At 38.9% G+C, this 26,568-nt stretch overlaps 5 protein-coding genes across 9 annotated transcripts; 1 reads left to right on the forward strand and 4 right to left on the reverse strand.

The window, feature by feature from the left end:
* Nucleotides 1-4,306: 4,306 nt before the first annotated feature.
* LOC148088703 (serine hydrolase-like protein) lies at nucleotides 4,307-8,365 on the reverse strand. 3 transcript variants are annotated; one of them, XM_087813012.1, is made up of 12 exons: nucleotides 8,001-8,365; nucleotides 7,550-7,687; nucleotides 6,707-6,820; nucleotides 6,563-6,604; nucleotides 6,440-6,459; nucleotides 6,307-6,381; nucleotides 5,116-5,219; nucleotides 4,982-5,040; nucleotides 4,866-4,900; nucleotides 4,723-4,799; nucleotides 4,569-4,650; nucleotides 4,307-4,500 (listed from the first exon to the last, which is right to left on the reverse strand). In XM_087813012.1, exons 1-12 carry the CDS (start codon nucleotides 8,104-8,106, stop codon nucleotides 4,372-4,374), a joined length of 981 nt encoding a protein of 326 aa, XP_087669138.1. In that variant the 5' UTR covers nucleotides 8,107-8,365; the 3' UTR covers nucleotides 4,307-4,371. The 3 variants fall into 3 exon arrangements, with proteins under 3 accessions (XP_087669138.1, XP_087669055.1, XP_087668971.1); XM_087812929.1 differs by having other exon boundaries at nucleotides 4,961-5,040; XM_087812845.1 differs by having other exon boundaries at nucleotides 4,866-5,040.
* Nucleotides 8,366-10,184: 1,819 nt separating this feature from the next.
* Nucleotides 10,185-12,534, reverse strand: cenpm (centromere protein M). Its single transcript, XM_087813130.1, has 6 exons — nucleotides 12,410-12,534; nucleotides 11,907-11,983; nucleotides 11,676-11,774; nucleotides 11,086-11,165; nucleotides 10,484-10,575; nucleotides 10,185-10,422 (listed from the first exon to the last, which is right to left on the reverse strand). Exons 1-6 carry the CDS (start codon nucleotides 12,464-12,466, stop codon nucleotides 10,312-10,314), a joined length of 516 nt encoding a protein of 171 aa, XP_087669256.1. The 5' UTR covers nucleotides 12,467-12,534; the 3' UTR covers nucleotides 10,185-10,311.
* A 1,133-nt stretch (nucleotides 12,535-13,667) lies between these two features.
* On the reverse strand, nucleotides 13,668-18,125 carry LOC148088705 (putative RNA-binding protein Luc7-like 1). The gene is made up of 10 exons (XM_087799015.1): nucleotides 17,638-18,125; nucleotides 17,229-17,323; nucleotides 16,782-16,880; nucleotides 16,221-16,331; nucleotides 15,758-15,901; nucleotides 15,493-15,669; nucleotides 15,254-15,393; nucleotides 15,140-15,169; nucleotides 14,392-14,544; nucleotides 13,668-14,048 (listed from the first exon to the last, which is right to left on the reverse strand). The coding sequence occupies exons 1-10, from the start codon at nucleotides 17,696-17,698 to the stop codon at nucleotides 13,808-13,810; spliced, it is 1,251 nt and encodes a 416-aa protein (XP_087655141.1). The 5' UTR covers nucleotides 17,699-18,125; the 3' UTR covers nucleotides 13,668-13,807.
* Nucleotides 18,126-18,519: 394 nt separating this feature from the next.
* LOC148088706 (essential MCU regulator, mitochondrial-like) lies at nucleotides 18,520-19,838 on the forward strand. The gene is made up of 3 exons (XM_087799027.1): nucleotides 18,520-18,696; nucleotides 19,323-19,479; nucleotides 19,592-19,838. Exons 1-2 carry the CDS (start codon nucleotides 18,553-18,555, stop codon nucleotides 19,458-19,460), a joined length of 282 nt encoding a protein of 93 aa, XP_087655153.1. The 5' UTR covers nucleotides 18,520-18,552; the 3' UTR covers nucleotides 19,461-19,479; nucleotides 19,592-19,838.
* Nucleotides 19,839-20,990: 1,152 nt separating this feature from the next.
* Nucleotides 20,991-26,078, reverse strand: LOC148088707 (myosin phosphatase Rho-interacting protein-like). 3 transcript variants are annotated; one of them, XM_087798986.1, is made up of 10 exons: nucleotides 26,040-26,078; nucleotides 25,904-25,966; nucleotides 25,744-25,833; nucleotides 25,494-25,588; nucleotides 24,123-24,708; nucleotides 23,849-24,062; nucleotides 22,874-22,985; nucleotides 22,629-22,788; nucleotides 22,404-22,517; nucleotides 20,991-21,196 (listed from the first exon to the last, which is right to left on the reverse strand). In XM_087798986.1, exons 1-10 carry the CDS (start codon nucleotides 26,076-26,078, stop codon nucleotides 21,143-21,145), a joined length of 1,527 nt encoding a protein of 508 aa, XP_087655112.1. In that variant the 3' UTR covers nucleotides 20,991-21,142. The 3 variants fall into 3 exon arrangements, with proteins under 3 accessions (XP_087655112.1, XP_087655120.1, XP_087655129.1); XM_087798994.1 differs by lacking the exon at nucleotides 26,040-26,078 and having other exon boundaries at nucleotides 25,494-25,859; nucleotides 25,904-25,950; XM_087799003.1 differs by lacking the exon at nucleotides 26,040-26,078 and having other exon boundaries at nucleotides 25,494-25,829; nucleotides 25,904-25,941.
* Between the last annotated feature and the right edge of the window lie 490 nt (nucleotides 26,079-26,568).

Genomic DNA, 26,568 nt, shown 5'->3' on the forward strand with positions numbered 1-26,568 from the left:
AACCTGCTTCCTTATCAGTAACTCCATCGATTTGTGGAGGTCTTAATGTTGGACATGAGGTGGCTGCGACATCTATGTGTCTTTGTCGAAATCTTTGTTGGTTAGGTATGACTTTGTCTTTCAGACCTTCTTCTTCACTGGCAGGGCATTGAGGAGCAAAATTCTGCTCTTGGGTTTGGACCTTGCAGTCACGTTTTCTGGAATTTTGCTCAATCTTCAGAGTTTTCTTTGAGCCGGAAGGTGGCTGGGTGTCTGAACCATACGAACTCTTCTCCTGCGTCCGACAAGTCATTATGGATGTCACAGTCGGAGATAAATACAGCTTGTGCAAAAATGTTGATGGGCGTCTCAGAAGCGAGCGGGAGGAGTGTTTGGTAGTCGGACTCATTGAGCTTGGCTCAGGAACAAAAGAGGAATAGACAAAAGGCGAGGTCTCTGACTTGGGTTTAGCACGTGGCAGTGTGGATCTCTCTGAAATGTTCCTCTGCCAGGTGTCACCAGACTGAATCCAGACGGCTGGTTTATCCAAATAAGTATGATCTGCGACAGATGATCTGAAGTGACAAAGAGGAAGTCATAAAAAACAGCAGCAGTGAATTATCATCTTCATTTTTAGATTTAAGATATAAGTAGTAGTATCAGCAGAGGTTTCTCCGAAACCTACATTCGAGTATTTCTTTCAACCTGGGTTTGTCTGTCTCTTCCTCTTTACCTGCTATTTTCATTTTCAACGTTCTTCTTCAGGTGCTCCACTATCTCTTCTCCAACCATCTGAATCTAATGTGGTCTCCAAACCTCTCCAAATAAAGAACTAAACATCTTCAGCTCTTACTTTTCTGACTCCGCTATTTGTGTGAATTGTGCTTGACCCTCCTTCATCTGTCTGAAATGTTTGTTCCAGCTTTTAGATGATTGTGAGTAAGAGTGAAACTGAAAAATGTTACCACATTAAGATAATCATTAGTATAAAGAATAAATAAAGCTATTTTCTGTCACTACCTCTTTTTGCTCAACTTACTGAGTTTTTTGTTCTGGTCCTGAGCTCAGAGTTTTTTCATCAAGCGGCTGTTGAGGAATTGTTTTCTTCTTGATCGTAGGTGATGTCAGAGAATAGGCGAATGAAAAAGTGCCTTGTGGACGATCCTTCTCTTTGCTCGATGATGTTCTCAGGACGATAGGCTGGTCAAAAACATTCATCGTTGTTGTGCCGGTCTTCATCAGCCTGTTGATTTATATATACACAATCTCATTTATGTTTAGTAATCAGATGCAATTTGTGGGTTTAAAAACACAATATAAGGATCCATCTTTACACCTGATGTGAATACATCATGATTAAGAAAATCATTTTTTAAATATAACTTTTTAGTTTATTTTAGTTTTGAACTTTCCCAGCCATGTGTCCCCATGAATCAGCGTAATAAATCTATTATTTTTTACAGTTAATAAAACGAGGAAAAGTTGACTGACCTGCTGTGATGTCTCTGGTTCTGGTGAGAGTGAGACAAGGAGCAGCAGAGACTGGGAATGTAGGAGGTGGTGGGAGCAGAAGTGCCATTCTCCCAATTCCTGCACACTGTAGCTTCACTGTTCCACCCTCTGTGGACACCATTAATGATACCAGACAGATGTTCGAAGGTCAAACAGTTTAATTTAAATCATTGTCTGAGCATTAACAACATATTCTCATTAAAACAATAGAAAGAGTTAAATTTGGTCCATGTGTAGGTTATCTTTCATTTCCATTTTTTATGTTTCACATGCTGCCATAACATCTGATTGACAGGTGAAATATTATGTGATGTTTTTCAAAACATTAGTCCATTTGGTCCATCATATCAAAGCGTCACCATCCTCATCTGCGCAGTTCATGCTGGTGATTAGTGGGTGGTGCCGCGCAGTCTTGCCGCTCCACTTGTGGGCATCCTGTAGTCCAGGCTCCAGGAAGTACAAGCATGCCCCGAAGCCTGCCAGCACCAAAACAGACACCAGCAGGTAGAGGGGCACGAACCAGTCCAAAAACAACCACGACATCGCTGCTGCAGAGGACACAGGAAACAGAAGCAGGAGGGAAGGGAATGTGGATCACCTGTTTACAAACTTTACAATTGCAGAAACGTTATCTTTGATAAAGTCATATTAATGATCTTATTATAGGTCATTATTTGCAGATTATGTCTCGTCTTTTTATTCTGCTGCTTATCCGGGTTCAGGTTGTAAGTCAGCAGCTTCAGCGGGGAGTCCAGACCAGCTTAGAGACATAGTCTCTCAAGCGTTTCCTGGGTCTATCCTGTTGTGTCCTACTGGTGCCCTATTACCTGTGCAGCGAGGTGTCCTGGAGGCATCCTAATCCGATGCCTAAGTCACCTCTATAAACTCCACACAACGCAAGCGACAGGTCTACTCTGAGCAGCTCCAGGAAGACTGTGCTTCTCACACTATCATTCAACATACTCTCCTTTCCAGGACCCCAGAATAGACAGAATATCACACCCTCCGATCCCCCTTTTTAAAAAGAGGGCTGCCAATCGAAAGGTACTGCCCCTGATGACCATGGCCACGAGAGCCAGACAACATTTAAAGCCTTGAGCAGATCTGGGCGGACCTCATTCATCCCAGCCACCAAGGCCACCCGACCCTAAAGATAGATGAGCCTACATCCGAGTCCCCTGACCCGGCTTGATCTTTGGAAGGCATGTCGGTGTGAATGAATTTGGAATTGAATTCTGCACATTTACTACACACCCTCATGTTGACTAAGGGTTGTAGACTATCGCTAAATCCCCCAGTGTTGACAGTGGCACGGGTAAATTGTACTTTTTTTTTTGGCTTTCCTCATTGTAAATATGTGCACGGCATGTTTTAATTCATCTTCATGTATGCTTAATCTTTTTTTGGGAACTGCTATGACCACTTAACTGTCCCCAAAAATGCATCTGTATCAATCAATCAATAAAAATAAAAAAATAAACAAGCTTATTACATTTAAGCAGGTTTAAGATTTAAACTGGGTTCCTGCTTTTATCTACTGGTCTTTTGCTAAATGATTTCCGTACTTCATATGAAAACACTGTGTCTGATCCCCTGCTGTAAAGCAGTTTGGCGGTCACGTGACACTCACAGACTCTCCAGGCAGGTCGTCGAGAGAAAGTTAATAAGTGAACAACATCCTTAAAATATTAGCTAAAGTTCTCCCGAGTCATTATTACTCAACATTGAACAGTTATTACAGAAACTATGAAAAAATATTGTTAAAATGTTACATACTGCTGCTTTAAACTACTCAAAATGAAATAATAATTTCTTTAATCATTTATTTATTTATTCTATTTTAGCAGCGGCTCCGCCTCGTTTCTAATGATCACACAGCTATTATGAAAGAATAATCATGGAGGGAAGCCTGAGTAAAGTTTGTTCTGTTAACAACAAAGTTCCCCTCAGCACTGATCTGCTTGTTATTCAGAGCTCCTGCCATTTATATCATTAGATGACCCAAATGTGGCTTTTTTTAGGCGTCAGTGTTAGTAAACAAAGAGCCTGAGCTCACCTGTGCAGAAGGTGTGTGTGTGGCGGGATGTGTCACTCAGCAGTCAGGATTCAAATGAAGATTTCCGGTGCTCCCACAGCTTGAGGTTCCCAAAAATCACAGGTGCTCTCTGAGAGACACGAGAGACAGAAGCTGCATGCGGCTTCATCCTCCAGCTCTTGGCTCTGACGTTGAAAGGAGGGGTTGAGGTTGCCATGACAACCCCTCGACGATAGCTGCGAGGATGGAAGGAGTGGGAGGGAAACTTATATAACTATAATCCTTGTTTTGGGGTGGTGAAGGGGTCCAAAAAGGTGGGGCTATGTCGCTGGCTGACAATTCCACTGCATTTCACTCACCCTGACGACAAAGTGTTTTTGTCACAGTCAAAGAGGGAGAGCGGCAACTTTCACTGACAAACGGCTGCACTTCTCATCAGATCATTCACTATCTTTGGTCTGAAGACAATAGGAGAGTACACAGAGTTGATGGCCTACATAATGACAATGACAATGTTGCACAATGTTTGACTTTCATTTCTTATTCAGGCAGATGCCAGGCATCAGGTCAAAATCCTCAGTGTGGACAGCTTCACAGTGGGCGTCATGATTGCACCAGAGCCACCATGTCTTTGAGGAAAACCATTTCTCCTTTTAACAGTTCAGGGAGGCACCAGTTACTAAAAGATATGTTTGTGTATGATTTCCGTTTCTCCACTGAATTAGCTTTAAAAGTGCCTTGTGACCTCACCTCATGTGATTAAAGAAGATTTAAAACGTGTCCTGGACATATTTTGTTTATTAAATTGAAGAAAAGAAAAAAGTCATGAGATCTCTTTTGATCATTTACTCGCTAATCTGGTCCAACTGTTTTGGCAGGACTTTGTTCAGAAGGAAGTCGCACACATATGAAGCCACAACTTGTGGTTGGTTTAGGTGGATGTGATGGTCACCTGGCAATCTCACGACCTGGTTCTGAAATGGGAAAAAAAACATGTTTTGAGAAAAACTAATGAATTACTAAGAATTTATGTCCTGCATACATTTCTTTCTTCGTAGTAGGTGATGAGTGAAGTGAAGTCTTCCACATTAGTTTTGAAAGAGACTTCCAAGCCTTCGTTTGCCCTGGAACGACAACAGCGAGTTAGAACATGGATTCATGAAGTGCTTATCAAAGGTCAGCAGCTACAGACTCACAAAACAATCAGCACTGGAGACTTTATTCTGGCCTGCATCTCAAGAGTCAGCTCCAGGCTAACTCGAGCTATATTTTTCTGTGAAAGGACACAAGTGTTGAAAGAGAAGTATCTCTGGATGTAACGGGGTCAGAGGACACTCACAAAGTTCACTCGTATGTCTCTGGTGAAGTGAAATCCTACAACAGAGCAGACAAACCGTCGGAGTGAGATTACATTTGCTGGAGACAACGACTCACCCCCATCCGCCTGAGCCAGACCTCGCTCTAACAAGATCTCCACAGACTCTTTTGACAGGCTTGGATTTGCAGCCTGCAGCCTGAAGGTGCATTGAAAAAAAACAGTTTAACTAACAACACAAAAATATTGTTGGAATATAAGTAACGCAGCAAACCTCTCAGCTGCCGTCTTTAACGTGTAAAGCCTTTTGTTGTCTCCCTTTTTCTCATACTGAATGATCTCGTCTATGCCACCTCGCATCATGTCAGGGATTTCTTTCTGCAGGAATAAAAACAAATATGAATTAGTTGTGAAGTTGTCATTGTTGCAAGAAATAATTCAGAATTTGAAGAGTGATTAAAGGAGTGAGACCCTCTCTATGCTAGTGGTGACATCATTAAGGCATTTGTGGATTTATTCACCTCAGGCATTAAAAACTGTTTTATAGTGTCAAAAGCATTTGTATGCTGTAGATCAAGGAAAAATAACACACAGAAAAGGATAATCTTTGTATCATTTTCTTTGTTGTTGTTCTTTACGGTTTCCTTCAACTGAGAAAAATCTGTAAATTTAGGAAAATGTTGTCACAACACAATCTGGAGTTTATAATCCATGCATTTGTGTCTTCTTGTTTAGACTATTGTAACATTTTATTTTCTGATCCAGCCTTACACCTCGGCTCGGGCTCTTAGGTCTGTGGATCAGTGTATCAGAATGGCTGAATCCAACATTTCAAATGAAATTTTGAATTTCGTATTGCAATGTTTTTAAGCATTTTCTTATTAATTTTGAATAATTTAATTCAATTATTTGCATATCAAAAGGTATATTTTTGTTTCCTATTCTAATTCCAATTATTCAAAATTAAATTTTCTGAATAATTGGAATTTTTCGTAGCCTTCAAATTAATTTTTTGAAATGTTGGTATAATAGTACTACCAGACAATACCAAAAGAGTATCCAGCTACTTGATTCAACTTTCAGCCAATCATGTGACACACAGACGATCACGTAAACACGAACAAGCACTGGTGCCTTAATTCACCATGGTGGACTGAAAAGCAACAGTATTGTCTGGTGGCACTAGCACAACAACATTTGTAGATAGAATTTAAAAGGCTATAAAAAAAATGAATAGTCATAATTTTCTGCAGCTTATTCAGATTATAGTCAATTATTTAAAAATGATTGCTTAGAAAAACAAAACGCCAGTTTCAACATTTAAAAAGGTTAAATTCAACCAGTCAACATTCTGTTGGCACTGATATGTTTCCAAAAGTGTTTAGGAAATCGGTTCTTATTGATGAAAAACAAAATTATTGAAACGAAAAACAGATAATTTCTTGAGTGCTTGTTGATGACTTACTAAATGTGTCGGGAAGAACCCATACGAGTCTAGAAACACAAGTCCGTCCACCTTCTCAGGGTACAAGGAGCAGAACTGTGGAGAACAACCGTGTCAGCTCTCGCACTAGTGTCGTAGTGATCAGGCTGTTTACCATGGCTGCGATGTTGGCTCCTGCAGACAAGATGACACTTTTATCCTCGTGTTGGTAAAAGATGAAGGAGGAAAAGTATAATCACACAAATACATTAAGCAGATGCAGATGTTTTCCACTCACCCATGCTGTGACCTATGATGGTAAACTTGTTCAACTGGAGAGCTGCACAGAGGTTCATTTCACAGATCATCAAACAGCACTCTCACTTTACACAACACTTCAACATCTCCACGACAACAAGTGAGTGAGGAGCTTCACACTCACACTCTATGACCCGGCGCACGTCGGCAACGTAGGCAGGAAAGGTGTAAAATTCTCCTGGAGGACGATGAGACGAGTGACCGTGACCGGCCATATCCAGAGCCAGATACCTGCAGCCTGACAAGTGGGGTTAGTGATCACATTTATTGTGTCTATTACATTTTACATATTTATTACATATTTATTACATTCGAGTCTGTCACTGGAATCCACACCTAAACTTTATTGGCAATTGACGGCATGTGTCAATTTTACAACCGTCTAACTTGGTACCAAAAGTAAGTAGGAAAGTCATTTTTATTTGTATAGTGCTTTTCTAGACCAGGGTCACAAAGTGCTTAAACAATCAAAACAATATTCAATAAAGTATATATTTCAAAGATCAAGATAAAACTGATAACACAACAGGAGTTCCAGAAAATCAAGAAAAGGCGGCCTAAACAAATAAATCAGACAAATCAGAATCAACTGCACAAGTGTGGAGAGTTATTTGGCGCAATGTGTGCGGTGCAGTTATAATGACGATAAAAATCGACGACAAAAAGTGTTTGTGTTGAATATTTTTTAATTTAAAACGTGATTTAAACTTCAATTCCGTGCATGTAGAGCAGTGTTGTTTAACATCCCATTTAAACCATGTACAAATCATTAGATATACTTAAGATATTGATTCAAATCACACCATCTAAAAAAACACCCTAATAGCATCCGTCTCAAACAATGAAATCTAAAAGTGAACGCGTGAAGGTTTATTGTTCATCATTATAAAAAATAAAAAAACCTCACTGTCATGGTAAGAAACTCACTAACATCATATGATTTCTATTTCTTCATGCAAACAGTTACCTTGAGGCAGAAGAGGGATGAGGTTCTTGAAGGTGCCGCAGTTATCAGACCAGCCATGTAGGCAGACCACAGGGTGACCGTCGTCAGAGCCCCACTGTTGACCTCTGATCTCTCCCCACGTGACATTCACAGAGATCTCTGGACATGAAGAAAGAACCAACAGTTTGAGACTCCAGACAGAAGTGAACATAGCTGTGACTTCAAAACACATTGTAAATGTTGCTCAACTTAGAGAGCACATAAACCTGACTAAACTACAAACTGCGTGGTATTAAAGACAGGGTGAAAATACTAGAGCACAACACAACACACCACAAATGTATTATTTTCATTTTAGTTACCGAACGAATGTCGCAAGATCGTTAGTTTAAGTATGATCTTTACTTATTCGTCAACTATTCAGAATAAACGCAGTTTAAGATATAAGACAGTTTAATAAAGATTTAATTACCTTTTTTTGGAAGTCTGGTGGGGCTGGAGGATGAAGTCAACTTCGCTGCCATAACCTTGTTCTTTGCGAAAACAAACTTTCCTAAATTGAAAAGCAGTGTTTTCATTCTATACTACCACGTAACGCACACGTGACCGCTGCGAACTCAACCCAGAGTCCAGGTAAGTTTGACCTGAGTCTTGAGTCCTGAGTCTTGTTTGTCGTTGCTGAGCTAATGTTTACAACTAACTTCAAACTTCGTTTGTTCCTTCTCAGTTCTCCTTCTGCGCTCTATGTCAATAGTTGTTCTTCCAGCGGTGACTGTGAGTAACCGCGTAATCCACTCACTTATCTTACCAACATTATATATGAAAATAAAATGTAAGAAGTCAACTGTCTTTGTACGCATGCGCCAACCGCCGCCATATTTTGACGTCACGATGGAGAAGACCATCAAATATTCATAGGATCACAAATCTCGTCTTATTGTTAAATTACTATTCAACCATTGTTTATTTAATTATATACTGTTGTATAAACTAAATTATTATATAACTTAATAATATAACATAATGATAATATTATGGAATTATATTAAAAAAAAACATTATCTTAGTCTTATTTTCCTGTAACTGTCCCCTAATAATATATTCCATATTGCCTAACGCTTGATTACAACTGATATCACTGCAACATAAAAAAAATCTGGTGATGTGAAGTTTACTGAAGTTTGGAATTATTTTTGCTGTCTACATGATCGCATGGGTGAGTACCTGAATCAATTAAAACGCCCCCGTGTTTTATTGTTCCTTCTGTTTTCTTGCTGTGTTAGGGTGGCTCTTGTTCATCACTAAAGCGTCATAACGTATGATTGAACCATTTACTAACAATCACTTATAATGTAGGAAACAGTGATACATGATGAATACTGGCTGAAGAGGTCGGTGTACTTGTCATGTATGTCCGAGAGACCAAATAGAAAAAAGTAAATACGATTTTAAAAAAGATTTAACATGTTCAATAATGAATACAAAAAGAGCTTACTTTATTTTACAATTTAGACTTTTTCCGGATTTAGAATTAAGCACACAAAGGTTTGACAGAAAGAACATTAAATGATGTTTCATGGTTCTGTAAGGTAAGGTAAGGTAAGGTAAAACTTTATTGACTACTACTAGTCCAGGTGTTGACTGTGTTATTGACAAAAGTGTATTCTATTATCATGTCTTCTAAATGTGGGTGTTTGCTAGAAATGCAAGTTTATTTTTTTTTTTTACTGACTTGAGGAAATATGAAAAAAAAATTAAAAGATGAATCATTAATAAAACAAGGCAAGGGGCAGAGCTTCAATTTGTACCTCCCAAAAAACCGACTCCAACATTTAATATTTGGGAACTAAATGCAACGTTGGTTCTAACTAGTTTTTCATGTCTGAAGATGTTTCTTCTTCATGCTACAACATATGGATGAGATGGCCCCCATATCTGTGCATTTCTTGAATAGAAGTAATGAGACCTATTGTAAGTCAGGGACTGTTTTTTTGGATCACACTGTATATATCATGTTAGCATGTACACGTGCCTTGTTTATATATGACCCCAGCTCATTTGGAACGGAAGAAACTTCTCGGACAAGAGCTGTAACGTCTTCTTAGAACTCAGTACTCAATTTGGAACCACTTGGAAAACCATGACCTGGATGAATGAGAACCTTCACAGACAAATGTATGAAGTTTGTAAGTATGTGCTTATTCTAATTCTTAATTCTATTAAGAAGCCAAAGTCTGCTTTCAGAACTCAGAGAATAGGGTCAATTTGCTTAAGATGGTTAGCAATTTCAAAATAATTCCACAGATAATATTTAAGTTCATAGTTTTAGTTTGTTCACTAGAAAACAAAAAGTTTTTTATAGCATGTCTGATCTTTAAAAACGTCCGGAGTTCCTTCTCCTGACAAACCAACTTAATTTTCTGAAGAATATCGGGATCTTCATCCAACATATATGATCGCCAAAATGTGTCGTTGATCTGGTCACTGGCGGCATCTCTGTTGTACATGACTGAAAATATACAAGGCATCCCAGAGGAACCACGACAAGGATAACCTCTCTGATCATAGCGAGTTTATGGTAACTTTGTTCTCAAGATGTAACGTACTACTGGGTGATACTGTTGGCAGACAGTTAGAAAATAAAACAATAAAGGGGTAAAGGTTTAATAATAATATAATGGTTTAATGATACAACTACAAACAAAACAGCATATCCAAAAAAACATAAATAAATGTATAAATAAAAGAGTCAGTGGCCAGAAATGTTGCTGTCTTCCGACGGTTCATTGAGTCAGGTTAGACAGGTAAAGAGCTGTAGTCATGGGAACCAAACCAGCAGCCACCTTCAGGATGTTGAGAAGCCTTCCCGCAGCATTGGCCACACCATCTGATGTCTGCAGGAGAGTATGAAACACATGCTGGCTCTGAACAGGTACCATTTAAACTGGCACAAACCTGATCCTCTGCAAAGAGTAGAGCACTGTTGTGTGATTTTGCCACTTTTCTGACTGCGTCCACTCGTTCTGAGGGCACGGAAACACTGCGAGCTGCAGGAACACATGGAAAATAAGAGACCATTGAGGCATGTGTAAAGTGGAAGAACAGAGCAGATGCAATTGTTAGTTACCACTCCAGGTAGTTCCACCAGTAACCACAATCACACACAATGTTGATATTTTGAATAAGCCTGAATTTTTGGGGGTTTATATTTTAAGAGAATTGCATAGCAGACATTTTCTAATGCTGTCATCTCTGTATTGATTTAGCGGATTTTACACATCAGAGCTGAAAAACTCTATATTTCATTATTTAGCATAATCTGAAGTAATGATTGTGAACACATACATACATATTTCCTATTTCAGGGTAGAACACATTGTTTCACAAAGTGAATTTAAAAAAACAAGCCTGCAAATCCTAAATACACATAATGTGAATTATATCAAATACGAAACAACAACCACTAACGTTCAATTGCACATCTAATAACACTTACGCACTGAAAACAAACAATCAATTACTAAATAATGATGGTAGATGTGAGCAGGTCTACCTACCATTTGTGACCATGAAGCATACTTTACCAAGGAAGTATCCCGTGTCTAAATACTTCAGGGAGGATTCTGCAGAATGAATACTGCAGAAAAATGATAAAAAGTCAGTTTTTCCATTTTAACTGCGGCACTTACACCTCCTTCAATGCCGCTCTTGCCATGATGATCTCCATTTTGGAGGGGAGAAGGTAATAATGTGATTAATAGTTAAATGGGTATTATTTGTTAACAGTATTTGAACAAATAATACCCATTTAATTTAAGTCGTTCTTAGATTTATTTTTAATGAGTGAATGAAAGGTCTGTTTTATTTTCAGCAAGATGCAAGGACAACAAACAAATACAATGTTTATTTAAATATAAAAACTGCTTTCCAACATCCAACTTATAATCATGAATATAAAAACACTGCAATACGCCTTCATTGTTTTAATGATAACTACTCTAAATGGTTCTTCGGATGTTAATGTTTGCTTGACATTAGACTCTCATGTCTAACAACATAAACTACAATAACTAAGAAAAACCTTGCACACTTTGAATATATGCTTCTAAAATCCCGAACATTAATATAAAAGGCGTGTTGTTAGTACCTGAGCTCTGACGTGAGGTTGATGATAAAAACAACCAGGTCAATCCGTGGACGACCCTCCTCGTTCTCCATAGGCAGAGGCAGTAGCTTGGCCAGCCTCCTTGACACACACAATACAATTAAATTACGCTTAGAATCCCTAAGAAAACTACCTTCAATATCCAGCTCAGTTTAGTAGTGAGCAGTTACCACAAACACAGGGTGAGTATAGAGGATGAGAGACACTACTCACACATTCACTGTGAACGAACTCTCCTCTACCAGAATATTGGCCAATTTCTGCTGAAACTTCTCCTCATTTTCTACCAGCTGTTAGAAAAACACATGGTCCAAACACAAACAATGGTGGTTTAGATCTGCAAATAAATACTCTTGATAATGTGAGCTATCATTCTAATACACAATCGGTTTTACCTTCATAATATGTACGACATATATATATATATATATATATACACATTTCTAATGAATGCCAATTAAAACAGATATCCACATCTAAACATTACGTTATTTTAAATATTTCTCACGTGTTCCTTTACTAACATACGAACTATAATTGGTTGTATTATCATCATTTAAAACATATTATCAATTATTCACACATGGTTGATAAATAATGAAGTAACATCATTGGAAGTAGTAGTAATTATTATTTTGAAGAAATATGTTAACAGTTATACAAGTTTAAAACGGTATATGGACAATAAAGTAATGATGAATTCTTCAAAAACTTACCAAAACAGTGGCGGAATTCAGCGCAGGTAGTTTGCTAAAGGGTTTTAATAACGACATATTGATAGCGGTTTTCAGTAAACGTTAATATTATCGACTTCTGGAACGTAAGGACACCAGGAAGTTTACACACGGTTTACCAGTTCCCGCGCTGCTTTTCCAAACGTGCGCCTGACGTCATCCCGTAACGAAAACATTACTGCAAAATAGTGCCCCCCACAGGCGATTACGTTAATTGCACTTGTAGTAAGGTTTCTTATACGAATTATTCATTTTTATTCAATAAAGTATCTTAAAATAGAAGTAAAGGAGATTAGTGGAATTTACTTAATTAGTAATAGAAGAGTTCATAAGAAATGTGAAGGCACTGCAAAAAAAATTCTAAAAAGACATACAGACGGATACGCCGTTGATTATTTTTAAACTAAAAAAGAATAAAATAAAATATAAAAAAAAAGGTAAGAAAAAAAACAGACAAATCTGAGGGAGGGCGGCGCCCTAGCGCCCTCTATGGGCCAGCCGCCACTGATCGAGAGAATACTTAATCCTGAAACAACATTGTTGCTCTCGGTTCTTCAAGGGACATTTATAATCATACCAGTCAGCATGAATTCAAACTATTTTTTAACTGGGGTACAGACAGCAACACTACAAACCACACAATATTTAAATGTGACCATTACAAAAGGGTTGACAAATTTTCAATTCCTGATAAGAGGCTGGTTTTATCAGATATACAGTATAAAAGTAGTGAAATAAATTGATTGAATAGATTGCTACTACATTAGTAAAATAGTTACTAAAACAACAAGAGGGAAGTAAACCTTATTAAAAGCAGATATTTTATTCACTGATGGCACAGTAAATTCAACACCATCAAGTATTAACAGTATCACTTCAGAATTGTGTACATGATCTGTGTGACCCACATTTATGTTAATAAAGGTGCGTTGAAGATGGCCGAGTTTAAGGCTCTGTTCCAGCCTCACGTTTGAAACAGTTGGCTTGAAGATTTGAAGTCAAAACATGATGTGGTTGAAACATTTGGTGGACTTGTGTTGTAGATCAGAGTAACCCAACAGCGAAAGTCTCCTAGTTTTAATGCAAGTATATCAAGTTTGTCATTAAAGTAATGGAGAACAGTAACTTCTCTTTAGAAATGTGACTTATTTAACAACCTTTTGTCATCTCACCAGAAATAGTATGAAAGCCTGATCACCAGCAACACCCCCCCCCCTTCCTCCACAACCGCTCAAGTCAATACTGCTCATTGACATTTTATTAAGAAGACTTTTACAAAGTAGTCACATTCAAAGCTACACACCGGCCTTCGCTCTACATCTTTAGTAATATATCCAAAGTGATTTCAAAGATGCCCACATGCTGTCGTTTTCATCCCATTCATATCTCTCCGGACTCTCGTTCTTCTGAGCTGGAGCGTCTTTCCCTCTCGTACGACAGGGATCTGTCTCGTTCTTTGCCCATGGTCCTGTCCGGGGAGGTGGATCTCTCCCTATCCTCCCAGTCTCCATGCTGCACCTTGTCATTACGCAGCCCTTCACCCCCTTCTACAGGCCCAGCAGACGGTGAGCCCTCTTTTTCACCTCTTTCACGGGTGTGAGACGATCTCTCTCTGGAGGATCTGAAAGCCAAAGCAGGGTTTTCTTAGAACATTTAAAGAATTTGAGCACATAGACACAATAATAGGTTAATTTTATTCTATAACTAATTAACTAACTAATAAATTATCTGTAGTCCTATTAACCGAGTAGTGGTGCCAACAGTTTATAGCATTTTATAGTCATTTAACATTGTAATAAAATACAAACGTTTTTTATATGCTATTCCAGAATCATCCAGAAAAAGTGTAGAGAAATGGAGACACATGCATCAGCTCGCAATGTTTACCATTTATGGAACGCAACAGAGAGACATAAAATTAAAACAATTCTAAACTCTGGAGTGAGACTTATGAGGAACCAAACCTCTTTCGCCTGTGCCTGTGGGAATGAGAGCGTGAACGATGTCCGTCCTTGTGTCTGTGTTTCCGTTCTCTATCTCGATCTGCACCTTCTTCTCTGGAGCGGGAGGATCGGTGACGTCTTGATCGATGGCTGGATGAACTGCCTTCATCGCCCCTGTGTCGACATCATGATGAAAGAAAATGAGTTTCACAAGTAACCTTGGTGTCTCCCGACAACTCCACAACTTTTAGGGCGACTAATGAGAAAACCCCAACTTTCCTCACCCTCATGTTTTGAATGTGGAAGTATAAAAAGTATCTCCAAGATGCTGCAAGTCCTTCATCATGATGATGTTTTCATGTTAATACATTATAAAGTTCTTCCCCGTCTGAAATATCGACAAACAAAAGGCTACAGAGAGCGAAGTCCACAATGATAATAATGAGCTTTATTCGTCCAGCCAGCTGAAATCACATCCCGCTTTGTTTATACAATGATTTCCTTTGAGGTGGCAACTGCCTGGTTGATGCCACCCTGTGACAAACTTTGAATCTTTACCAATCAGAACAGAGCAAGTGTGGTTGCTGTAAACGAGATTTCATCTTTATAAAAACATAGCTTTTCCAGTGGGCGGGGCTTAAGTACACTTTATAATGTAAATATTTCAATCAAAAGGAATTGAAGGATGAGGTTAAAATGTGTGTGTTCCAATAGTTCAAGCCAATAGATTGGGATGGCAATGAAAATGTGACTTATTGTCAAGGCTTACCTGTGACGCTCTGCACTTCGGGATCTGGACCTGATATAGAAAATAAAATAACCAACGAATAATTAAAAACAATTACTTTGATGATGAAGACTTTCGAATTGCATTCTACGTCACCTTCTTCTCTCTCGTTCCCCCCTTTCTCGTTCCTTCTCTCGTTCTCGCTCCACCTCCCACTGTCTCTCTCGTTCATCTCCTCTTTCACGTTCCTCACGCCGTCTGGTCCTCATTTTTTCTTGTTTTTCAATTACAGCTTTCTGTATCGAAAATTCAAAGGTCAACTAAAAGTTGAAGCTGTATTGATCGCAACAAAAGTGTCTTATATAATATTTGTGGAAGTTCCATCAATTGATTACCCTTAATTTTTCTAGTTTCTCTCTGATTTCAATGAAGCCCAGGTGAAGTTTTCCTCCAAAGTGGTCAGCTAGACGACGGTCGTTGTCATGGAGACCCAGGTATGCCGAGCACACCTCACACACCCGAAGTTTTTGCTGTTGAAAGCTCGAGGCCGGCATTGAGTTCCTATAAACATCCTGTCAGACAACATCCATGAGCAGAAGAACAGAGGGGTGGGTGTTTAGATCAGCCTATGCTTTCTTTCTGTAGAATTAGTTTTCTGACCTCGGCTTCCTTTTTCATGGCCCGGGTCTTCTCAACCTTTTCAAGCAGCTGCTGGGCCTCATCAACATTTCCCTCACTTCCAAGCTGCTCTGCTCGAGCAAGCAGTTTTCCAATCTCTTCATTAAGTTCATGTACTCGTTCGGCCTGATGGTCAGAAGAGAAATGTAAAGATATAAATCATCGTTCATCCTTTCACACCAATCATTTAGACCAGATTTATCTTTTTGGTGATCGATTAAAAGTGACCAGAAAAGAAACGAGGAACAGATCCCATGGAGAGGAAAAAAAGAGAACATGGAATTTATGGATATAGAATGAGGTTCATAGCTGTGCCTTAATGAAGAGGGTTGGTTGGAGTAGAGAGGATGACCAAGATAAGATGGGGGAGGCTCACATGGACAGGACAGGAAAATGCGGAAAGACAATTCAAATATTAATGATATACTTTCAGAGAATAGATTACCTTGGCAGTTACTTCTGCACTGATCTCATCTTGCGTATCAGCCAGTCGTTTTTTTGCCAGCTCAGTTCTTCGATCACAGTCGGCAATAAAAGACTGAAGGTGTTCGGCTGCCTGATCAATACATGGAAATATTAAAAACATGATTAATGTCACTTTAGTACCAATGAGCAAAACTGCAGGGCATTAAGCCTGCTGCTATCAAGAAGAAAGAAATCTTCCATTCAAACCTCACTCATCTTCTACTCACCCTCATGAACAATTGTTTTCGTGGAGGCTTCACTACAAGATGGACATTACAGATGAGCCATATAATGGTCTATAGATGTTGTTAACTGCTTTTTGGAGGAAATGCATCCCTGGACTGCAGTCGCTTTATTAAAATGAACATACAGTTTTGCCTTTTCCTCTTACAAGGAACGGATTACACTGAACATAATCCCAACCCTTAGTCAACACGAGGATGAGTAGAAAGTGAGTTGAGTTTGAATTTTGGATGAACTAAACCATAGTGGAAAAACATGAGGTTAAGCTAGTTCTTCTGCCGTCACTGGTGTTACTTACATCAAGCTCAAAGAAGTATTCCTGTTCCTTGGAAGCAATTTCATAGTCAGCTCTGAGGGCCAGGTCATGTACTTTGGAACACTCTCCCAGGTCCATTCTCTAAAAAAAACAATAAAAAAAAAAAAGCTTTCATATTTGAAAAAAGTCAAGACGGACTCAAATGTCACATTATAACTTAGAATGAAAAAGACTTAATTAAATTGTATTGGTTTTATGACTGGTTTCTAGTGTATTTACCAAAACTGCAATCGATAGATGAATAGATAGATAGAATATATACACAAGCAAGAGTCTACTGTGTCATTTTATTGAATGTATACATTACAGTACATTTTCAAAAATCCCATCAATTGTATAGCTAGTTTCAAATGTCAGCCATGCCTTAAGTGCTGTCCCAGTAGAAAATTAATCACCCACAATGTCATACTGTATATAAAATATACTTACAGTGCCAGATAATATGTCATGAGGACATGAATCTAGAAGGTGACTTTTGCAGACTCGATCATCTGAAAATTTTATTCTTTGCCTCATGGAATCACCTGAAAAAAAAAGAAGAATATAATTAAACTGTACCCAGGTTGTGATGAGTCATGCGTTTGATTCTACAAGTCATTATCAAATCCACAAACTTCTAGAGAAACTTTATCAAAAACAGAGTCAACGTTATTTTAAACTCCAACTCAGCGACAACAGGTAGCTAACCCGCTGGTTATCCTCATGTCAGCTAGCTCTTAGCATCACACGCTGCCGCTTCCTAGCATGTCGGCTACTTCCAGGAACAACACAAACACGTACGTCGCGATACTTCCAGCCCAACCTCGCCTTGGACCGCAGTGTGTCCGCGGGTACGTACCATCTCTCCCCGTCCCCATGAGCTGATCCAGCATTGCTCGCATCTGTGCCTGGGCCGACATGTTTGTGTGCCGATCGCAGCGTGTGACTCCTCGCCCGCTAAAGTCAAACACATGCAGGCTCGTCTTCACCGAGCTCCACCGTAATCGACCCCGTCAAAAATCGATTAAATTTACAATGAATGAAGACGTTAAAAGTAACGAAGTATGTTGAAGTCAAGCTGAGGCCGGTAGACTTGTTTAAATTGCCTCGAATATCCGGGTCAGCAAAGAATTGACAGACTGAACCTGTTAACTCAAGCGGTTTCATTCGCTCATAAATATCCTTGTGATGGACTTAGTTTGAAGCATGGCATCGATCTCTATTTCGAGACGGTTATCTTAAAAGTTTTTCAAGCTCTTTTTCTTTCGCACGTCTACTTCCCCTTCCGACCGAGGTGCGGTAGCGCCTCACTCAGGCGAGGGGCGGCGACAGTGCTGCAGTGAACGTTGGTGACGTCACGCTCGCCTTTAAAATATAACGTGACGAGAACACAAACGCGGAAATGATATATTCGGAGCTTCTTTTAATGTTAATGGAGATATAGATAGATGCACTTTATTTAGGTAACGTAACCGCGGATCCGTAAAAAGCTTTACATCTATTAATACAAAAACATTTATGTATATAAAAAAATAATGTTTTTTATTATAACAATAAAAAAATTAAAAAAAACAATTATACATGTGTCACTTTCCTTCCACTTAACTCTATTCCGATTTACCATCAACAATATTATAGTAAAATAATAAATGTATACATTCTCGATAATAAAACGAATGTTTTTAGTACTGCATCAACGGTGAGCCAACGATGGCCACGCCTACTTTTACAGTGGGTCAAGCTCCTCCCCTTCACTGGCACATATTTGTTGAAAATGGCGACCGGGCTGTTCCGCCTCCGTATTTCCACTTTATTAAACCGAAATCCTGTCTTAAAGACGTCGAACATATCGCGGAAGAATCCAGTTCGGAATGCAACATCTACTTCCTCCGGTGCGGTTCTGCCGAAGCCAGATAAAGTAGGTGTTTCACTCGGTTTAACGATAAGGAGCGCTCTCCAGCAAGTAGGCGGGAGGTTGTGGTTGAGTGGCAGGAGAGTTGGCCTATCTGATTGAAGTATTTCTGGTGTGGAAAGCATGTAAGCCAGTAAGAACATGTTTATATTCTATCCAGGAAGTATTTAAATTCTTTGATTCCAGATAACATTTGTTGTATATCAGCATACTACTACTACCACCCTCATCTCCTGTTACATGCATCATATATCTACATTTTAGTTTTCTGATCAGCAGTGTCGAACTGCTGATAAAAGGCTGTCGTGGCATGTGTCCGGATATTTACACGGAATTCCAGAATAACTTGGAAAACGTGCTTTAACACATTAATAATTTTAATATTGTGTCTTCATGTTTTCACGCACTAATATCCAATTATCCACTCTTGCCCCTTGACTTTGTTATACAAATAAAATGGTTTCACATATTTGGTTAAATAGACGTAATTTGTGGAATTTTACCAGGTGCTCATTGTCATTTCTATATTTATATTCATATCCTGATGTTACATATTCCAGATTATAACGAACCTTGCATGTTTTTCTTCTACCTCTTTGATTTTAAACATAATTTTCTGTGTTTTCCTCCAGACACCCTTTGGTTTGATCCGCATGACGGCGGTGGTTGTGCCATTCTTGTACATCGGCACTCTGATAAGCAAGAACTTTGCAGCTATCTTAGAGGAGCATGAAATCTTTGTCCCTGAGGATGACGACGATGACGACTGAACTGACGCCATCATGAACGGTATGTGTCCACGCCTTGTTTATACAATTGTATGTTTATGGAATGGGTGTGTCTGTTGTCGTAAGAATGCAGTATTGGTGGATAAAAGTAGTGTGTTTTTCTTTCTCAACAGAATCCTTTGCAATACAAGTAGAAGCAGATGGTCTGGAATAAGGATGCCTGGCGGAGGTGGAATATTTCTGAAGTCATTCCCCAATCAGCCTCTTCTGCTGTTTATCATATTTTCAATTTAATAAATATATATGGAATATGTCATCCTGTGATGGCCAGCCCTTGTTAAGAGCTGCGTCTTCACTCTTATCGCATGTGCTGCTTTAACATATGACTTAATACAAATAAAATACTCTAGAGAAAAAAAACGTGTCAAATGTGTTGATTGATATCAAGCATTAAGTTGTATTGTGTTTTGAATTTGACTGTTTTTCATTAGAATTATGGGAAATGGCTCGATGGGTGGATTATAATTCTTTGGGCCATAAGTGATTATTAAATTGGACTATTTATGCATTATCAAGATGTCCAAAACCAAAGAAATTCTGGATGTTTAAAAAATATTTTCAATTTTAACTGACTCCTTATTCTACCTTGTTACATTTAGGATTGTCACTATTTTTAACCGAAATAATTGAATCATGAAAATATGTATATATAATTTTGTGATAATACATTGATTGACACTACGTCACTTTCACTGCCACTATCAAACATTTTAGGATGAGTGGGAACCCTGGAACACAAAAAACTACAAATGTACATGACATGTTGCTCACTTCTAGTTCAAGACCTGCTGAACATGAAAATCAAGTTGAATTTTTGTAAACTATTAACGTTTTAATATGAATTCAAATATATTGTATATATAAATTCTAGAAAAGTGAAAAAACTTTGCTCAGTTATATCCACTTACTAATCATTTTAAATATAATAATACAAATGGATTTTTTTGAAGTTGTATTGGTAAAAAAAACGATCTTGCAATACTTTATTTATGAAAATAACTAGGAATATATTATTTTGTAAATAAAAGAAAAATAGTAACCATGCCAAATCAAGAACATGTCATCATAACAGTGTGACTTGAAAATCTACGAGTGATGGTGTCGTACATCCTTCCCCTTGGGGTTTTTTCACAAAAGTCCTTTTTTTAAGGTGTGGCTGGATGTCGCTTGTGAAACGTGTAATGTGTGAATGATGAACAACAAATCCATATGAACCTGTACTATCTGCACCATCATTCTCTAAGCGTTGTAGAGGAAGAAGAGCGGCATGACTCTCCAGATGAGGATGAGAAACATTGTGAAGGCATTTCCAAAGTCAATGCTGAGAATCCAAGATGTCTGTTTCTATAAATGCATAATAACCATTTGAATGTGATAAAGTGTTTGCATTTTGAAAACCGTGAAAAAGGGTGTTTAAATAAAAGTTTGTCTTGTTTTGCCATGTACCTGACTTCTGCTGAAAGGTAGAACAAAACGGAAAAAAAACACGATAGGATCCAATAAGACACAATGTACAAGAATCACGACACAGCCTTTTCTATTAGCAGCACAACTTCTGATGTCTTAGTTACTGACGCAGGTCTCGGAGGTTTGTCCACATTACAGTCTCTCCAGGTGTGGTCGATTCTTCACAGTTTGTGCAGAAGCATCAATATCTGCCAACACTAGTGTATGGGGCTCAAATTTAGAGAAGAGGTGGAGTCTTGGACAGCAAATTCCTGATAAAACAAAAGACAGTAATGTTATGGTAGAAATTTAAAAAACAAATGATATTAAATAATCAGAATCATATTGAACTATAATATCAAGGACATACAGGATTGCATTTTAGTAATTCAGAAATGTCTGATAATAAACTCATATAGAGTCATTTTAGTAGTAAGTGTTTGTCTAATTCTCCACATAGAATCCTCATTATAACAACTATTATTAGAATTATAACAGTAGAGGAAACAATACAATGTAAAGAAAGTATTTAAAATAATATTGCTTGAACTGAGAGACAGAACTGTATATTAGTGATAATTGTGCAGGGTTGATGGCAAACGTTTATTTTAGTAGTTTAAGGCTCTAAACTTGCTGACGGGGGAGGGGAGGTAGCGTAATATGGTACAAAATCGTATGTTAACTTGAATAATCTCGTCTTTTCAACATCGTCCCAGGAAGTCTGGAAACAAATGCCATTTTACGACGCTATGCGCTAGGCCTCATGGGAAATGTGGTCTTCCTTCATCCTAAAAAGGAAACACTACCGCTTTAGTCCACTGGCGCCGCCAAATCAACTTCAACTTTAAACTACCTCGTGTTTCTTTAAAACCCAACTCGCCTGGTTTTCTAACATGTTTGAAATGTTAAAATCTCCAAGATGCAGTACGTCGCTCATCATGATGATGTTTTGATGTCATTACTTTATAAAGTTCTCGGCCGACTGAAACCTGATGTGAGGTTTTGAGAGTGAAGCCCATTATGATGCAAAATAAAAAATAATGGGCTTCACTCCTCCTGCCAGCTGTAATCACAGCTTTGTTTATAAAAACCATGCGTGACCCAGTAGGTGTGGTTTGTCTAAATTAGATTTTATGTCCTGAAAAACAAACAATTAAAATACTTTTTTTTTTCGAAAATACACATACTGATGAGTACAATAGAGGTCCAAAATCAATTTAAGAGACAAATCGACACAAATCAGCTTAAATCAACCCATTAGTTACCCTTTAAACAGACATGTGACTCATTGAAGGCCCTTAAAAGTAAAACAAAATGTAAACAAAACTATAACTGTAATGTTGAATAAACAGGACTTGAGTTTATTTTGAATGAGTAAAGCCGTCTCTCTTTGTATAACCCAATTTTAATTAACCTGCTCACAGAGATACAAACACACCTTTTATAATCAAGTGTTAACTAGCAACAAATGATTTATACCTTCATGTCGGACGCAGAATGCTGGTTATTGCCGCGCGATCCCACATCTGATCTTTGCCCTGTGATAATATATTTCATGCGACTGATTTCCTCTGCTAGCTTGACCTTCAGGTCCTGAAGAAAAAATTATATTTTCATTTCACTTCATACTTAACAATCACTTGCTCTGGATCTATAACTGGCTCTTTTATCAAATGTCTATTAGAAATGAAGCCAAGGGTGAACCTGGTTTTCTCTTCGTAGCTGTTCCAGCTCTCGCTTCATTGGTTCAAGCTCACTTCCTCTGGTTCTGCTGCTCTCCTGACTGCAGCTCCGCTCTAGGCTGGTTTGAGAATATTGTTCCAACAGCTCTTCTGCCTCCTTGTGTTGCACTTTCATACCTGCCCTGGTACGCAAACACACGGAGAAAGAAGCGAGAGCTGACGACGGTGCAGTGAGGAAAGGCCTGCAAACAGATGATGAGTTCTTACATATGACTGACGTAGGTTGTTCCCACAAGTGCAGAGCCTCCTGCCAGCCATTTGGCCTTTTCCACCTCCCTCTCTAGCTCTGCCCTGTGAGCTGCTTGAAGTGACTGGATAGCTGGAATCAATTGATGTATTTTCAGAAGAAGCAAAGAAAATGAATCCAGCTTCAGTCCGACAACATGATCACAAGTTTCAGTGACGAGAGAAGAAGTCATACTGGCTTCAAACCAGAGCTGGGTCAAACCATACCGTTTCTGAACCAACAAAATGGTTGGAGTCTATCAGCATCATTCTATCATGTAAAGTTAAATATAAAATCAGCTGTAGTCTAGACTCTAGAGCAGGGGTGTCAAACTGGTCCAGAAAAGGGCCGAGACGGTGCAGGTTGTTGTTCCAACCAGTCAAGCACACATGAGTTAACCAATCAGGTGTCGGCTTAAACAAGCAACACCTGACTGACAATTAATTGATTACTGTCTTCAGACGCCTGATTGGTTCAACTTTATGTGCTTGACTGGTTGGAACAAAAACCTACACCACCCCGGCCCTTTACTGGACCGGTTTGACACATGTGCTCTAGAGTGTCATAACTCTTGGTGAAGCTGGTGGTACTGAGAAGGTTGGTGACCCCTTTTCTTTGCGTTTCACTACTCATGTCAAGAGATAATCAATTCTCATCTAGCTGACTATTGTAAGTTTACAAATTAAAAGTTGACGATCACTGGAGATTATTTTATTTTTTCATGCATTAAGTACTCAATTAAAATATTGGTTGGAAACCAGAGAAAATGAAGAGGTGTGAGGGAAAATTTGCTTCTCTTTTTACTGTATGTTACTTGCTATACTACGCTGTGTTTAATGTATTGCATTGTATATTGTCTTCTGTCAGATTGTTTCTATCTTCTTCATAGACCCCTGTGCACCATTGGGCTGTATGTTCATGTGTTAGCTGCACCACAGAATGTACATGACTTTAACCTTGAGTGGCAGCCTGACTCTCCTGCAGTAACTTCTTGTCTCTGGCCTCCTCCAGTTTTTTGATTTCCTCTGCATGTTTTTCCTGTAGCTCCTGCATCGCTTTGTTATGGGCATCCATCATGGCATTTAACTTTGCCCTGCAGGGGGCCTCTGGTCCACATGGACTGTCAACCTCTTTCACCATGGCCACACTTCTGATGTTCTGGTCTTGCTCCTGAAGAAAAATATTCTGTTTTAGAAATGTGCTCACTTGTCAGTGACATTTTCTTCTTACCGCTTCCTGCAGAACTTGGATAGTGTCAAAGTTCTTTACAGTGTTTTTGGAGCTCAAAGGACTCGTGTTTGCTCCAGGAACAAACGGTTTTGGCTCCTCAGGTCTTGTCTGAGATTTCATGAAAGATTCCTGTGATACGCATGACTTATAGGTTTGGGGCCCAATTATAGACTGTGCACTCATGCTGCTAAATGACAGGCTCTCTAATTCATTCCACTTCCTGGTGACCTCGGAGTCCATGGTTTCAATTACAGGCACAGGAACACTCCCCTTCTTAAGCTCCATCGAGTCCCACCTGCTGCCCATCTCACTGAAAGGGACGCCGTCTTCGAACCACCTGTTCCTCTCCTCCAATCGCTTCACTTGGTCTTTGTCCCAGCCCTCCCCGTCCCCTCTTTGTGTGGACGAGAAAAAGTCTGGGTCTATGTCAGCACTTTGATTTTCAGCCTGGTGGACGCATGCACCTGCTCTATTGGACCTTGTGAGTTCAGAGCCAGAGTCAGTGTAGGTGCTGCCAGAAGGAGGTTGATATGACAACGGACCCCGAGAAAGTAGCTCCTCTTTCCCACTGCTGCTTTCTGATTGGCTGTGGAGAACGAGGGGCAGTGGCGGAGGATTCTGTTACACATCAGTGGCGAGATGGGAGAGAAGGTTTTCTGCTAACAGACCACCCTTTTAACTTCTGCTGCATTTTTCAGCCTAGATCAGGGATGGGATGTAAATTGACCCACAAGGCCATATGAAAAATTGCTCTTGTCACTTGTAGTTCATTTAACTGATCCTGATACGATCGTTTAAGCGGAGCTCAGAATTTGATGCGAACTTGAGAAAAACATCATAAAAATACAAAATATAATGAAAAAATTATTTCTACTGTACTTATTGTCGTAACGGTTTTGTTAAGGAAACACAGTTGATATCATTCTTCAGCCCAAACACCTATTCTGTTTATAATTAGTTTTACTTACTTTATATTTTGTAGGTGGCCAACACATTCTTTAATGGCCGGATTTCCCTGATTCGCTAAGATTAAGACTTATCTATCTATCTATCTATCTATCTATCTATCTATCAAATAACCTCTTAAGTGCTATGATTTTTTTGGAGGACTCTTACGAACTCTGTGAAAGAAGGATGTGAAGATCGACCTGACCCATCTTACCAGCCTAACTTAATTAGCTTAATTACAGCCACATTAATTAGGTAGTTATTTTCTCTGTAGTTAGAGCTAACAGGTGGCAGTGGCAGCACCTATAAGGTTAATCAAATGGTTTGCAGTGTGGAGAAACTTATTTGTTTATGGGCCTCAGTATATCACGCATCGCCTGCACACATGTTAGCTGCAGCTCATGAGTGTAAAATCAGACTTACTATGTGTTGTTCCGCATCGCCTGCTGAAGTAACTTTATCCAGTTCCTCCGAATTCTAGAGGTCATCACACAAAGAGTGAACACTGCCGTCTTTGTCTGATGGAGACACACACACACACTCACACACACACATACACACGCATACACACACGCACACACGCGCACACATACACACACAGTGTGACATGAACATGTAAAGCAGCAAAAGGTGATCTGATGAAAATGAATCAATAGACGAGGATGTTAAATACGTGTATCTGAAATCCATAGTTCTTCTCCACGTCACAATCTGACACCGTGACACAGGAAGTGAGGCTGATCTCTCCCTCTGGATCATCTAACTAAGAGTCAAGTAGATGAAGACATACTAGCAGAATATTGTTGAAACTCAGAACATTTCAAATCTTTTACCTCCTCAGAATCCCTGTAGTACTTGAGGCAGGTGTGTGTCAGGACAAACCAGCGTTTCCTCCACTGAAGATACAGCAGCATGTGTTAAGAGAAGAAATATACCATAAACATACACATAAAGTTCTGTGGTTTTTACCTTTCCGTGTTCATCCAGCCATGACATCCACCCCTTCATTCATCTAAAAACAGAGTGTCAAAGAATCAGAACACACATTTGTACAGATGTCTGCTCCTGACTTGACTGTGTTTTGACAAACAAACAACAACTCTGAGTAGAAATGTTTGTAAAAGAGGAAACTAAGTTAGAAACGTTAAAAGAATACTATTATATATACATTGGAAAGAGGCAAAAATAAATAAATAATAGTGTTTCAAATAAAGAACCAGAAATATATTTTTAACATCATAGAGTCACAAAAGTATTTTTCAGACTTTTTTTGTTTAATTCAAATTAATTAATTATTATTAAATGTCATCTACTCTAGATCCTTGTCACTCAGGACTTGATTTTAGGTGCACAAAAAAAGAACACACAGTAACAAGAAGGACGTGCAACTTAAGAGAGCATCAGCAACTTTTAACACTTACATCATTTGCAGAATCACACCCGAAAGAGATGAAGGAAACAAGATTTAAACATTACTTAGGCTTTAAACGTGAGAATG

Source organism: Callionymus lyra, chromosome 1, assembly GCF_982586985.1.
Source record: "Callionymus lyra chromosome 1, fCalLyr1.hap1.1, whole genome shotgun sequence".
Classification (NCBI taxonomy): domain Eukaryota; kingdom Metazoa; phylum Chordata; class Actinopteri; order Syngnathiformes; family Callionymidae; genus Callionymus; species Callionymus lyra.

Coding starts and splice junctions, on each gene's coding strand:
- LOC148088707 (XM_087798986.1), bottom strand. CDS start 26,078: ATGAAGGGGTGGATGTCATGGCTGGATGAACACGGAAAG. Junction 22,789..22,873: donor ACAACCTACGTCAGTCATAT/GTAAGAACTCAT, acceptor TTTGCGTACCAG/GGCAGGTATGAAAGTGCAAC. Junction 22,518..22,628: donor AGCTACGAAGAGAAAACCAG/GTTCACCCTTGG, acceptor TTTTTTCTTCAG/GACCTGAAGGTCAAGCTAGC.
- LOC148088705 (XM_087799015.1), bottom strand. CDS start 17,698: ATGTCGGCCCAGGCACAGATGCGAGCAATGCTGGATCAGCTCATGGGG. Junction 16,332..16,781: donor AATACTTCTTTGAGCTTGAT/GTAAGTAACACC, acceptor TGTATTGATCAG/GCAGCCGAACACCTTCAGTC. Junction 14,049..14,391: donor CACAGGCACAGGCGAAAGAG/GTTTGGTTCCTC, acceptor TTTGGCTTTCAG/ATCCTCCAGAGAGAGATCGT.
- LOC148088706 (XM_087799027.1), top strand. CDS start 18,553: ATGGCGACCGGGCTGTTCCGCCTCCGTATTTCCACTTTATTAAACCGA. Junction 18,697..19,322: donor TTCTGCCGAAGCCAGATAAA/GTAGGTGTTTCA, acceptor GTTTTCCTCCAG/ACACCCTTTGGTTTGATCCG.
- LOC148088703 (XM_087812845.1), bottom strand. CDS start 8,106: ATGAAAACACTGCTTTTCAATTTAGGAAAGTTTGTTTTCGCAAAGAAC. Junction 6,382..6,439: donor GAGCCAACATCGCAGCCATG/GTAAACAGCCTG, acceptor TGTTCTCCACAG/TTCTGCTCCTTGTACCCTGA. Junction 4,651..4,722: donor TCTCCAGTGCTGATTGTTTT/GTGAGTCTGTAG, acceptor TTGTCGTTCCAG/GGCAAACGAAGGCTTGGAAG.
- cenpm (XM_087813130.1), bottom strand. CDS start 12,466: ATGTCGTTATTAAAACCCTTTAGCAAACTACCTGCGCTGAATTCCGCC. Junction 11,775..11,906: donor AGTTCGTTCACAGTGAATGT/GTGAGTAGTGTC, acceptor GTGTGTGTCAAG/GAGGCTGGCCAAGCTACTGC. Junction 10,576..11,085: donor ATGCTTCATGGTCACAAATG/GTAGGTAGACCT, acceptor GTGTTCCTGCAG/CTCGCAGTGTTTCCGTGCCC.